Below are 14872 nucleotides of genomic sequence, written 5' to 3'. Positions count from 1 at the left end.
ACCAAGAGATTACATTAACAGGTTACAGCGGCTATATGACTGAATCTATGCACTTCTACCAGTCATTCGCTGGAAAATACACTAGCAAGCTATTACTAGACAGATCGACAGATAGATAGGTATCTCACTCTGTTCGGTGTCAGTCTAACAGAATTAAGGACTAAAACAGACAGAAATATGAAGGTGAGGACACTTGACAGCAGCAGGTAGCTTTAATAGACTGGCAGTGTATTTATTCAATGACCTTTAAAATCTAACTCTATCCAGCTAAACTGACGCTTTTATTCATCAAACACGTGCCAACTTTGATATGTTTACCCAAGTCAACGTGTTATTCACTCAACAGCACAACAGATTTTCTATCTTAGCTCATAGTTAGCTCTAGCTAGCTTTAGCTAGCTTCCTGTATGAAATGCAGACTACTTGGTTTTGCAACGGTACCTAAAGACACTGTTTACGAGCAGTTCAATGCACTGCACAAAAGCAGCATCAGCGTGCATTGATAAGAATACAAAAGCACATTTTTAAAAACTGTTATCGTTATGAATGTAGCAACATAGCATATGAAGCCGGATGGCACGGGGCCCCGTAACCAGCATAAAGCACACAAATCAATTGATTAAGGTGAATACTGAATCTTATACAGATTCCGGGGCTGCGATACCACAGCAAGCAGGCCGTCGGTATTATCATGCTCACTCACTTGTCGATACTACACAAAAGCAGCGAGTTTAGACTGAGACCATCAGGCGGGATGTTTGAAAATTTGTGCAGATGGAGGTCAAATAAAAACCCTCAAAGCTTTGACGTCTGGCTCTGGGTACGTCAAAGAGCCTCCGTAATCACTGTTACCATTCGAGTTTACTCTTATGAACATCGCGGAAAAAAAGTTACAAGGTAAAATTGTATCTCTCGCTTACCTCAGTTTTCACTGAAGCCATGGTTCCTCACCCCAAGTCTCCACCCCTTATGTCCCCACGTCACTGATTCAATTTCTCGACCTATTTTGAGGTGTAATGATCCATGTTCATATTTTCGTCAATTTAACGTGGTGCTTGCTTGCTTAATTATGTGTATTTGTTTCTGTGTTTGCTGTCTACATAAGGTTTGATCAACGATGTGTTCGTGTTATCAATATGTAAATGTTATTTACGAATGCGCAGGACGCTGTCTAAACTTCATCTTTACATCTCGATTATACCGTTCAGTTATCACTCCATCATCTTTCCCTTCTCTCTCCCCGTTCTCCCCTCAACTTGCAATCCATCAGATCCCCTCCCAAAATCACCCTCTTTTTTAGCCTTGGGCAGGCTACTGTGCATGCAGATAGCTTTCGGTCCATGTCCGTGCGAGACACTGATGGATCGGGGCCTAGTTGCTATGGCAACAGAAAAGCAGCAGCAGACGGGTCTGGAGGTGTGGCCTGTCCTCCAGTTGCCTTGATCTTTTAGTACCCTTCTCCCATAGAGAGCAGAGATCTACAGCAGGTTCTTAGCTAGTCATAATACTGACCACTCAGCAAAGAACCCTTTAATGCTTGTCATGGTAAAATTCAGTTGTGCTTATTCTCACTGACATTGATAGAGGGGTAGTTTTATAACTTAAGAGAAATGTTGGTTATATTAAACTCCTCCACACAAGATTTAGCTTTGTTTAAACTGCATTGGATTCGCTGACTATAATCATTCTGTTGCTAGCTTTCTATCAAAGTTGTTTTTAAGAGAAAATCACCATTTAATAAAACAGTCCTTTCAATAAGGATTCATAGTGTGCACACACCTGCAATTCAGGTTAACCAAGCAACATTTTTCTTTTCCTAAATTGGGCATTTTGATCATTGCTTAGCCACAGTAGTAACAACAAATGCTGTTGCATTCAGACATAGACTTGCGTTTAACTTTCTTGATAAATTTGATGAGTTAACAATAAAGAAGTGGGACTTCCTGGAATCCAATTCTACCCATCCTGGTTAAAAAAAGAAGCAAATAAGCATTCAGGAGAAGCACTATATAAATATTACCATGACACAGCAACATGCAAAGTGATAGAGGCTGATAATATTTTATTAGTACACTGTACAATTTAGATTTTTTTTCTGAAATACAACATTGATCCACAATGGTGCTACTGCATTGCAAAACCCGCTAACAAGCATCGGGCGATAACATATTTCCAAAGTTCACCATATGCACATAATCACTGTTTCCAATAGAAAAGTACAAAACCACAGGCCACCCATTTCAATTAAAAAAGTAACATATGATGGACAAACAAAGTAATAAAGCTGTTGAACCTTTGGTGATGAGAATTATGAAAAGCTAGAGGGGTCAATACATACATCTCAAGTTCAAACCAAAGCTGGAGCCACTTTACTGCACTCTGCAAATTTCAACACCTTTTTCATTGTGAAAGGAGATGAACAAGTATGGTGGGCCTTTTTAGATAAAACTAATAGGATCTATAATTCTTGATCAATACATTGGTATTCATTTAGAGTATAGAATCAAGGAAACTAATAACATGCAAAAGGAAAACCATTAAAACCAAGTCGCAGCCATATCATCTCTGTGTGCCACAGCTGTAGTAAGACTAAATTATTATTTTCATAGTTAAGGCAAGGGGTTGATGTAAATTAAGAACATGCGTGGTGGTATATGCTCGTGCAGGTATGTCACCATAGTTTTCCAGGTGGACAAATGAAAAAAAAAAATTATATGGTGTTTTGTTTTGAGAACAGTAGTATCCTTGTATCCTTGGAATGATGCAGTACTGTATTGAACATTCATGAGCAAGCTGCTTTGAATCCCTCAAGAAAAACCCATTCAGGTGTTTAAAAAACGATTTATCAGACCGTATTACTCTATTCCAATGTTCTAACATCTAAAGTTTGCAATTGTCACACCAAGCATGTGTGACAATGTGTAGATGGAAGACGTTTTACATACTATGCCTTAGTGGGATTAGTGAAGCACAGTTTTGGTTTTGACTGAATCAGGAAGGCCCTTTACACATTTAACAGCTTGCCTGTTTTCTGTGACTGCTACCTCTCCGATTTAGATACTGGACAATTGAATACAAATTCTTAACTGTTTTAAAATGTTATCAATGTATGACACTTTTTTAAATTAAATGGCATCTCGTGTAGTACTGAAAAGTCTACGGGCATGCACATGTGCACCTGAATACACAAACCCACCGCAACAGGGATGCACAGTCTGTTGTAAAATCTATGCTAAGAACATAACTCTCAACCTTTAGATGCTGGACAGTGATGACTAACATTCCCGGCTGAGTATTTAGAACTAAACAGACTGAAACTGAACATGTACTTGAGAAAGACTGGAGAGGAACCAGGAATTTGAACAATGTTTCCACTATGCCGAAAATGACAGTAAACACTAAACTGAATCTAAAGCTAACTTAACAATACTGAATTTTTGGAAATTGGTTAAAGGAGGTCTTTCTCACTCGCTGTGTCTTTCATTCACAGAATTAAATATAGAAATAGACAGAATCAAATTCTATTAAAAAGTGCTATTTTGTGCTTCAATATTTCAAATGTTTGATAAACCAACAGTTCAAGGATCATGATTAATCATACTTTTAAAACACTGTAGGAATACTATCAAAGATGCACATAACAATCATAGTATGATATAAGGCCTCAACTGGGAAGTCAATAAATTTTTACGATCAGTAGTTGTGGCTTGATTTAAACACAATAAATTAAGATACAAATCATGTACAAACATTTGGGGTTTGCATTAAGTTTCAGTGGTGCATATTTGTTGTAGCCCATGCATTTCATTCCAGTTCAGGAAATATTTTCTTGGTTGCACCTGAAAGTAAACATTTCATTATAGTGCAATGCTAATCACAACTTACCCCACACACTCACTGGGTGTGCATCGACTTTTAAGAATACATGCAGAGGGTCATAACAGCCAATTTGATAGCGGCATTTTATAATAAATGACCCAGTGCAAAATCATTACAAAGTAATGATAATTCACTCTCATATCTTCCAACAATGTTTTTTTCTTATCCAACAACATTATTACTGCAATTATTACATAATAGTTAAAATGTACTAAATATAATAATGATTAAGGGGTAAGCAAGGTCTTCCTAAATCTTCAATGAGAAAATTAAGCAAGCGGTCAACATCCAAGGTAGAAAGGTAACAAGAATTGTTTTTCCTCTGTCTATCCAAAGAGTAGTAGCTACTGTTCACTCACCATGTGGTGCCTTCTCTACCCATATATAATGATCAGCTACATTATATGTTGAAAGCTAAAGCAGTGTCTGCATAGAGCTCATTGCAGTTCAGTGATAAGGAGGGTGACAGATGTACCGTGTCTTCCTCCAGTAGCAAAGATGGCTACCTATTAATAACCAGGGTTTCCACAACAGCCATCTTACACTCTCAATGGCCTGAGTGAACATTTCTCTGCAGGTTCACAGATCAAAGGCGTAAAGTGACCACAGTTTTGTTTTAAAGTCCTACAGAAATGGTCATGCAGGCTGTGGCTTTACTAAGCCGGTCTTTTTAAACAGGCTTCACAGAAGGTCAGCTTGGGCCAAGTGAAAGACATATAGATACAGACTTTCATGTAAAGACATCACAGATGCTGGTATTCCTTTCATATATATGCAGTAGGTTTCATTAACCTGTAATTGTTCAGGAGTGCTACTGTATTTAGGCACTGATAAGCTCATTCCCTGTTTTTGTTCCAGGGTCCTTTCTTCCATACCAAGGAACAAAGAGTACTGGTATTATAAATCAAATGAAAATTCAATGATCCCTTCTATCTAAACTTGTTCAGATTTGGGATAGGGATGCAATGACTAGAGCATCCAGCAGGGGCACTTGCAGATGTACACATGGAAATGTGTGTTTTCCAGTGCCTTGACTCATCTACGTCAAGCTGGTGTTGAAGCTGGAGTTGTTACTGCTGCAGCTTTCCTCATATGTGGGTGGGGGTTCTTGGAATGAGAAAGAAGACAAAAATTTATTTAAAAAATATATGTAATGCCCTGGAAAAAATAAACAGGATTAATTATCTCAATGATATATCTGGCTTTCCTTCCCATGGGTCCTGTTCAATTTATTTTACAATGATGTATTGGTTCTTGTTGCAGATAATATTTGCATCAAGTAAACAGGATAATGTGTACACATGAGGTCACTCACCATGTGGGTATTCCCAGCTGCTGTACTCCGGAGGCAGAATAAGCGGGCATGTGGTGGGCACAGGAGTGGCATTACCTTCAGAGAAAAATGGGATAGTGGCACCCGTGGACACACAGAACAAAGGCGTGGAGCTCTCTGCTGACTGGGCGTGATGACTTTGAATAACAGCTTGGCCTGGCATGTGACTGAACGCACTGGGAGACAGGGTAAGAGCCTGGCCTGATGGGTCTTGCTGGGAGTGACTCTTGGTGGGAATCTCTTCACTGGTTAGCCCCCCTGCACCCTGCTCAGCCTCCAGGTCATCCTCAACAGGGGGAGCACTTGGAACAACTGGTCTGGGACTGAGGCTTGTCATAGGAGGCATTGGAGCACCATGCTGAAGAGTGTTGACTGGAGGTGACTGTAAAGCAGTCAGGTTGATGGCAATGTTCCCAATGTAGATGGGTAGAGTGACCACTGTCTCAGGAGACTTTAGTGACACCTACAGGAATCAGAGATAATTAGAAAGTTACAATAAAAGTTCACAATCACAGGCACTGATGCTTTCTTTGGTCTTATTGGTCACTGTCTGCAAGGGTCAAGAAGAGAAAGCATATCTGGATTTTCATGAAATCTATTTTTATAAATACTAATGGTCTGTGAAGTACAGTCTGCTGAGTATTTTTTTTTTCCATGAAGCATTATGATAATTAATACTTTTAAAGAATTCTTTTACTGATAATAAAACAAAATGACTAGAGCTTATTGATCTTTAAAAATCCCCCCCAGCCTTTGTGTGTCTGTAAGTGAAGAATAGGGCATTCTCTCCCTAACCTGGATGCAGTAGTCGATGTCTATGAGACTGCAGCCAGCAAGGCCAGACTGAGGGAGGGGAGGAACAATGATCTGCTCCCGCCACTCTGCATGTTTGCCTGCCTTTACACCCGCCCCCTCCACCTCCGCTATGGTCCGCAAGTCACACAATGGCCGTTTGGTTCTATAGGTCACTTTCTGTGCATAGGAAAAAGAGCACAGATAATCAATGACATTACATGAACACAGGTCCTTCAGAAAGAACAAAAAAGCAACTAGAAAGGAGGTTGAAAAGAAATCTGTGTTGATTAATAAGCTAAAAAGCTTTTTTTTTGATGAGGGATGGCCAATCCAAATTCATCTGCTCCACCTCTTCAAACAACTCAATTTATACATCTCCAATGGCTTTGGTCAGTATTATTTAAATATATGTAAAGCTAAACAAGGAAACAGCATACATGGGACAAACATGGAGCACACTTGTTCACAGCTTATCATTTCAAAGCCCTAAGCAAAGTAGCCTTTGACACGGCTATCTATCCTATCTACCCTATAACGGTTAACTATCCCAAAAGGATTTGGCCCCACAATTTGATTCCACATATGCACACAGACATGGGTATAAGAGACATGTTCCTCATTTTACATCATCAAGAACCTAGAACCACAGCTGTCTAAAAACCACTGACACCGCACTTCTCTGGTCTTGCAAAAGTCTCAACTGAAGTAAGAATGCTTATTGGCTGTTACAAAAATCTAAATGTGTGCTCCCACCTGTATGAGGCTAGCTAGCACATAGCCAGTGTCTTTGCCAGATTTGTTGTGAATCTCAGCAGATAGTTTGATGATTTGCCCTGGGGTGTAGCCTCTCAGGTCACTGTGAGCCTTCAGCAGGAGAGTGCCTGTCTTCACTAGGAGGTAGGTGAACTTCTTAGTTGTCACAGCACAGCTAGGTTGCTGGGAGAAGAAATTACTTTAGGAATTGGGAATTGAATCAAATAAGTTGTCGGATATATTTCTTCATGGTTTGGGTTGAATGATTCAGGAGAATATGGTGATATAATATTTAAGTATGTAGGTGTTTTAATCTGGTGTGCACCCATCTGGGCAACACCATGTTAGGAACACTTTTAGGAGGGTAGGGCACAGCTATAACTCTGTGGTTTTAAGACTGTGAGAATGGATGGCTGAAAGTGGCATTCAGTGGGTGCAGTACAGACTGCACAAACTGATTGATTATTTATACATTTAATATTATACTTAGTTTTGGAGGTTTTGTGTAATTTTCTGTACAATATGCTTCTTGCTTTTTTCCTGATACTGAAAAAAGAGTAACTTGTAATTAATGATTGTTCCGATGGAGATGAAATAAAAAGAGTGGTTTCTTTTGCAATATCTGGAGGGACATGAATGGATGCTGTATACATTATTTTTTATAAAGAGTGTTACAACTTCTTACCTCTATATCAGGCACCTCATTGAGGTTCAAGTGGTTGAGAAGGTAGAAGGGCTTCTGGGTCTTGTAGTCCTTAGAGAACCGTGGCGTGTCTATTACAGCCCTGATTCTGTACAAGATCTTCCCAAAAGGTCCCTCATAAGAGGTGGGAGCATGGGCTGAGAATGACACGGTTTGTAAAAGTTAGTCATGTAGACTGTGATTCTTGACATTTATTATAAAAACATCTAAAGAAAAGCTGTTTTATTTCTTTAAAATGTTGGGAACAGTAACCTAGAGACTTATTAGTCAGAGCTCGATGGAGCTAATTAATCAAAGCTTTATATAGCACTGTCACTGGTTAAGATCCCTGTGATCTAAATGGTCTCTTGCTCCACTATGGTAGGATTGTGAATAGTAGGGACTCATTTAGTAGCGCTAATAATGGAAACGGGTGACAAAGACGAGAAAAAGAACAGACTGATGGATCCATCTAAAAAGGCTCGTTATTGCTGGAGGCTTTGGCAGGTAAATGGAGGGCTGGGCATGATGCTATAAATACACACATTAGGCACATTTGATCACTTTTAGGTCAAATCTGTCAAGATGTTTTGAAGTATGATCACCAACCAAGCCACTGAGTGGGAGCTCAAATCCACAACGTTCCATCAACAGCCTGGAGCTCAGACAGGGGGAAAAAGGCATTCCGCCATTGCATTTATTATTCCCTTGCTCAGAACAGCAGTTACTCCCCAGAGCAATTCCTATAGAAAGGTTATTGTTAGCACTGTAACCTAAGTGCTGACAGACACAGGTCAGCCAATCAGCCAAAATTGCCATCAACCCTTCCTCCAGGCCAAGCTGATTGTTGTCGGCTGACTGCTGTTGGTTTCTTCTGACATCCACGGATTGTGCAGGAGTATAAACAGTGATGGCTTAATTGCTGTAAATTAAGGAACTATTAAAAACATCCATATAAGTGAATTCATTCTAAAGCTTCTGCTATATGGTTCTAGGTACAGAATCCATAATCAGAAGATTGAATCATTAAGGTAATTAAACACCAATCATAGCACAAACCCAGTGCCCAACACCTTTCATGACCTTTCATACAGTCGTGACTGAACGTGCTCTAAAAGGTTCTAAATTTATGTCAGTGCATCAAAGTGTAGTGTGTGCTTCTGTAATGTGTCAGCAGAGGGCACAGTATGCCATCACTGAGGTTATTACTATAATCCAGAGGCATTAAACCGAGGACACAGAGAGAGCTATTTAGACTGCAGAATTTGTGCTCACCCTGCTGTAACACAGCCAACTAAACTCATAAAGAGCTTGATCATTAGCTCATGAGTGGAGCCAAGTATACTATATTTCTAACATCTAAAGATATGCAGAGGCCTAGCAGCCCTGCTCTGCTCTCCTTTCACTGATGTGCATGCATGGTCACAGCTGCGTAGGATGTGTGTCATTTTGATTGTTTGGTTTGTTCCCTTGATACAGTTTTGTTTCCAAACTGGCTCTTTGCCTGGAAGACCATTCTGCTTCTGTGTGTCATCATGTGTACTGGAAATGAGTCACTACCAAGACCGAAGATTGTTACACCTGATTTATCATTTTCCATCTTTTTTTGCTTCTTTCTTTCATTTTTCAGTTAAGCATGAAACTGAACTATCGAGTCACATACTGTTGCCTTGACAGGCACAAAATGATGGCGGCCATCCATGTAGATGGTTCCAGAAATTTGTAAGGTGGGAGGCATGACAAAACTCATGAGAGCTGGTACAGCTAGCACTGCTAGTGTCACAGGACAAGAAGTGAAAAGAGGACATCTTCCTCTACCCCCATCGCCATGTTTCAGAGATATCAGTGACTATCTTAGACCTTACACCTCCATGTGGTATACCTAACACTTAAGAGACACCCATTCCCAATGGAGTGTTTATGAATTCTATTCAAAGAGCAATGCTGAACAGTTTCTGCATACAGCTGCTCGTAAAACAGGACAGACCGGGAAGGAAGGAAGGGAGTTGGACCAATGTTGATGTTAGTCAGAACATTAATGAGTAACCATGGGGAAATTATTCAGAGTCGCTAAGTTTGTATACACAACAAAATCACCACTGTATAATTTGATACCTACACTATGAAACTTATCTTTTATGTTTTGACTTCCAGTGATCTCCATTGTACCATGTAAATGTCAATTTAATCCAGGAGGATTATAGTGTGTAATTAATTTATAACATACTCAGATGTTGGGAGTCCACTTATCCTTAATCTTACCTGGTATGAGAAACTGAAATGGGAAGCTGTGCTCTCCGGCTGGCAGATTACCTACAGGAGGAGAGAACCAGAGCTGTGAGAACAGGATTGGTGATCAAGAACACCATGTCTGAATTATCTGTTACACATGAGCCAAGATCACCTCCTCAAGTACCGAATATTGTACAGTGAATGGTAACATGCGGTATAGTGTGCACATAGTGTCTTAAGATATGGCCACGACTTTGACAGGATGCAGATGTTAAAGTCAAGGTGATATGCATATGACAAACAAATTCTAGTGACAATGCACACAAAAACAGCCAGTGTGGGGTTTAAAAGAAATACACTTTCTAGAAAACCACCAAGACATCTTCAGGGACTCCAACACAGTAACTATATACTTATATATGAAATAAAAGCTGTTGCTGTACATAGGTACATATGTGCTAAGCACATATAAAACATTTAGTTAATTATGCATTAAATACCCTATGTGAACATGTGCTGTAAAGAGCAGTTTTCTGAGTTAAATACAATTACTGCAACTTGAGAGCTACAACATTAATCTCCTCGTGTTTACATGAAGGAGTCTATCAGACAGGAAGAGGTATATTATAGGAAATGATGAGAAGGACCAGTTCCTGTCTAAAGTACTTGGCTTCTGCTGTATTTTTAAAGACATGTGCTGGAACACAAATCTTTAACCAGATCCAAAAACACAAATGTCTCATAATAATAAAGACTAAGAATAATGACAATTTATGATGCCAATTTATGATGTTAGTTTGTAAGGAACTAACAGATTTTTATCATAAAACTTTCAAGACAATACAAAAAGTATCTTACGCTAATTTTTGACTTAATCTTTTTTTTTGTCAATGCCATTTATCACTGCATTAGATGAATCTCACAAGTCTAAGAATGCACACCTTTCATGTACTGGACTGCAAGCAAATGTGTGGTAACACGAACCAGACACAACATGTGGCTTATCGCCAAATCCTTCACAGAGCACAAGGAGAAATCTGGCATATTTCAAAAGAATTCTCTTTGGAGAAAAAGGAAGACTCTTGCACTTCAGAACTGTGCATGCTTATTGAAGGTTGTAACACTATCACTTTGGATGTGCTATAATTATAGATGACCAGAGCTCTGCTCAGCTAAGGCACATCAATATATTTCAGATTATGAAGCTTTTACTTTTTATGTGTACTGCACTACAGTTAGTAAAAACGTGTCTGCAAAATACGTTGTATTGTTTATGCTTATACATACCTGTATAACAATATAAAAAATGCACAAGTATAATACAGTTATATATTAAGATATATAACAAGTTATATATTAATGACCATTATATTACAATAATATAATAATAAATCAAGAATATATTATATACAGGAGTCTCCTTTGGAAATCAAGCTTTGACATCCTGCTTAACCTGTTGTTTATCCCAATCAGACTGAGCTAAAGGGCCACGGGAGGGCTCTGGCAGCAAGCAGAAACAGCTCAGTTTGAGTGAGGTCAATAGGAGGGCTTGGTGTCAGAACCATTTCTAACAGTGTCCCTCCAGCAGCCTGCATACTACATTACTATTCAGCTTCAGCAAGAGAAAGACAGTAAGACAGAGCAAGACAGCAAGAAATAAGTGCACGATAATAATAAACTAAGCAAAAACAAGAGAATACACTTGAAAGAAACTGTTCAGCAGAGATGAGTAGATCAATGAACACTCAAGTTGATTATTTAGGACATTAATGTGGAGTTGTGTTACATGGTTAATACTAAAAAACACACATGTATCCAGTAGCAGCCTGCGGAGGGGAAAAAAAAAAAATAGACACACACATACAATCGCAGCAAAAAAGGCCCCTCCTCAAAATGCACGAAGATGCGTTTCACTTTTCCTCAATAAAATAACAGGAAACCTTTGACATTTGAGTTCTGTACTTGCGTCACTTTTTGCAGGTCTTGATACTGATTGCACAACAACACATGTAGAACATAAAACATCACACCAGTAAGCACAGAGGAACATGAGACAGCACTCAAAGCCTGCAAGTAGACACTGCCAGCAGTACTCCAGCCCTGCACAGCACACTGCAGCGAGGAGGAGCGAGAGGCCCCATTAGCACATGAGTACATAGTGCTGAGCCCTGGAGCGTGCAAGGAAACCCTTAATGGGTGCGTGGCATTAGCTTTTGGCAGCGAGCAGGAAGCCACGCGCTGTCTTTGTTCAGCTATGGGCTCTGAGGAGAGTCATTAGGGAGCACATCTGTCCCCATGCTGCCTTAGAGGGCTGCGAGGTGGAAGGTCAGCAGGAGAGCGATGGTAAGACACGCCAGAGCATGTACACTAACAAGCACTCTCACTACAAGAGATGCGCGTAATGTCCTTCAGCCTAGAGCCCACACTTACACACAGGGGACAGCACAGAGAGTGTATGAAAGAGGGAGAGAGAGAGAGAGAGAGAGAGAGAGAGAGAGAGAGAGAGAGAGAGAGAGAGAAATGAGAGAGAGAGAGAGAGAGAGAGAAATGAGAGAGAGAGAGAGAGAGAGAGAGAGAGAGAGAGAGAGAGAGAAATGAGAGAGAGAGAGAGAGAGAGAGAGAGAAATGAGAGAGAGAGAGAGAGAGAGAGAGAGAGAGAGAGAGAGATGAGAGAGAGAGAGAAATGAGAGAGAGAGAGAGAGAGAGAGAGAGAGAGAGAGAGAGAGAGAGAGAAATGAGAGAGAGAGAGAGAGAGAGAGAGAGAGAGAGAGAAATGCTCTCGGCACAATGACCCTGCATTTGTCTACTGAGGGCACATATACATCATATAAAACAATTGAAAAAATAGTATAATGGAAAAACAAAGAAACAGTCACTCACTATAGACCTGGGGCTTTAAATTAAACACAAAGATGGGTGGAGGTTTGTCAGTCTACATTATTTGGTCCACACAAGCGAGTCTCTTTGTGTTTCACTGCTTAATTTCCACTGAAATCATCTGTTTTAGCAGTAGGAGATGGAAAACTGTTTATGACACACTCAGTGCAGACAGACTGGTATTTTGACCATAAGCAAGATGTCAGACCAAGCAGCCACTCAAATATAACCTGCAGTCACAAGCTTTTTAAAGTTCAGTGCAAGCCATCTTTGAAATGATAGCAATGAAAGGTGGCATATTTACGGATGAAAAGAAGAACTGAACTACAGTGTGAAAGCAGACAGTTCCGAGAGGAACTGTCACCTGCTCTAAGACACAGTGGGCCATGTTTTCCTGAGTGCACGTCGAGAATGCCTTTAAAAGACGAATGCCTTCTGCAAGTGCGAATAATTTAAACACAAGAAGACGTGCAGAGGACCAGCCGTATGCCATTGTAACAACTTCTCAGCAGACTGAACCAGTAAATGAGCAGGAGATGATGAACAACTGCGCCAGAGGGACTGGACGAGAGGTGGTCTATCTTCTCACCTTTATCTGCTATGGAAAGCATGCTGCTGACATACTGCTCCTCCAGCATCCATGACATGTCGTTCATCCTGCTTGAGACGCCACATGATCCCACACAGTTCACCTTGATGGCTGCAAAGCAGAGAGCAGGGTCAGTCTTACCACGCTCAAACGCATGGCTCAAAGCATTCTACACTGTGATCATGTCTTTACACATTCCAGCTTCAATATGCCACCAAAAATATTAAACAAATAGGTAAACGCTTAATGAGTTTTTTTCCAGCATTTGTTACGAATTTTTTCCAAAAATTGATAGGATCATATATGAAATTATCATAACCAATATAATATGCAGCTCATATTATTTCATTGTCTAATTAATCCATTTTACATTCTCTATATTTATATGTTCAAATGAATGCCTTTTTTCTTCAATAATTAGTATAATTTCATTTTGTATTAAATTTAGTTGTGAAGCACTATATTCCATATCCCATTTTTCCATGCCTTAATTCAGACTTCTGATTGTGGAATAAAAACACCATGAACTGGCATTATCTTTAATACAGTACATACTACATTTAATACAGTAAATGCTAGAACTAGCCTGTGACTGTGCAGGCACAGTCGTTATGGTCAGAGGCCCTTTCATCTTTCTTCTTTCCAAAAATTAGCACACAGATTAAAGGCACAATTCATTATAATCACCTCAAAATCACCTCAGAATTTTTGTCTAAGAACTTTGAAGTGATTTAGGAATAATTCAATAGGTAAAATGGAGTAATCTGCTTTTTAATCAGTAGGGCCAATCAAAGTGTAGGCACTTTTTATCATTAATGAAAAATCCTGACAGTATTGTTCAAGTACTCCAAAGGAGAGCTCCTGCAAACACATGAAATGGCCATCCGGTCTGAAAGCCGTCTGCCATACTGTACTTAAGAGAAAGCACCGGCCACCCTTATTTGCATTACAATTGTCCAGTTCCAAGATCTCCACAATGGCTTAATTTGGTCAGACAGCATATGTTGTTTCCCAAAATTCACCAACAGCCCAACAGCAACACACCCAGGATGAGCTCAAATCCAATGAGCTCATAAGAATGGGGACACAAAGCCCTTCTCCACTGTAATTCACAGACATACACTCACACATGCACACACACAAACACACATACACATCCAGGCAAGTTCAGTTCTCACTGACACTGCCTTCCCAGGAGCATCAGGTTTCCCATTCATAATCACAAAGAATTACTGAAATACCCACTGGGCAAAGGGAGAAAATGAGAGTGTGAGAGATGCCATTATCAGTAGTAGGTCCGCTGTGCTGGTCAGCTGTCTCCGACTCTTACAGTGCAGTCTAACTCTGCAGCTCAGATGTGAGAAAGCCAGCAGGATTGCACTTCCTCAGCAAAAAAAACAATACTCCTGACTGAAAAAACAACAGCAGAATGCTTGAGTCATGAGAATACTGTGAAGACATTGTGCATGGTTTTAAAGCATTAGCGCCATACATGAGGATGTGGAGTTGGGTTATTGGGTTGCCACATTCTGATCAGACAAGCGTCTATGTGGAATTTTAAGGTTTGATGTCCAGCCAGCTACTGGCACACGGTTTAAAGCAGCACCCCATCAATGCCTCACACAAACACAAGTGGCAGATGGCACCAGTCTGCTGCCAGGGAAGCCACTCTTTTTGGTCGGTGGGCATGACGGCCCCTCCGTCACTGCCTCAAAAACAACAGACAGCTCTA

At 40.1% G+C, this 14872-nt stretch overlaps 2 protein-coding genes across 4 annotated transcripts in view; both read right to left on the bottom strand.

Annotated features, from left to right (window-relative positions):
- Positions 1-1901, bottom strand: part of ehmt1b (euchromatic histone-lysine N-methyltransferase 1b) — a 39099-nt gene extending 37198 nt beyond the window's left edge. The window contains exon 1 of one of the 2 annotated variants that reach the window (XM_027003670.3): positions 704-1901. Coding sequence is in view for 1 of the 2 variants with exons in the window: in XM_027003666.3 (XP_026859467.2) it covers positions 921-941 (21 nt within the window). In the remaining variant the exon portion in view is untranslated. The remainder of the gene's footprint in view (positions 1-703) is intronic. The other variant, XM_027003666.3, reaches the window with a different exon arrangement.
- Positions 1902-2045: 144 nt separating this feature from the next.
- The window catches only part of arrdc1b (arrestin domain containing 1b), a 28754-nt gene continuing 15927 nt past the window's right edge, over positions 2046-14872 (bottom strand). Inside the window, exons 2-8 of one of the 2 annotated variants that reach the window (XM_027003671.3) lie at positions 13141-13251; positions 9705-9755; positions 7446-7600; positions 6761-6943; positions 6008-6184; positions 5195-5675; positions 2046-4986 (exon numbers count right to left, since the gene is read on the bottom strand). In XM_027003671.3, the coding sequence (XP_026859472.2) occupies positions 4919-4986; positions 5195-5675; positions 6008-6184; positions 6761-6943; positions 7446-7600; positions 9705-9755; positions 13141-13251 (1226 nt within the window). In that variant the 3' untranslated portion in view covers positions 2046-4918. The remainder of the gene's footprint in view (positions 4987-5194; positions 5676-6007; positions 6185-6760; positions 6944-7445; positions 7601-9704; positions 9756-13140; positions 13252-14872) is intronic. The other variant, XM_081718949.1, reaches the window with a different exon arrangement.

The sequence above is a fragment of the Electrophorus electricus genome, chromosome 8 (genome assembly GCF_041902795.1).
Source record: "Electrophorus electricus isolate QZ-2024a chromosome 8, ASM4190279v1, whole genome shotgun sequence".
Taxonomy (NCBI): domain Eukaryota; kingdom Metazoa; phylum Chordata; class Actinopteri; order Gymnotiformes; family Gymnotidae; genus Electrophorus; species Electrophorus electricus.
Note: the sequence above shows the minus strand (reverse complement) of the source record. Positions and strands in the feature narration are given on the sequence as shown.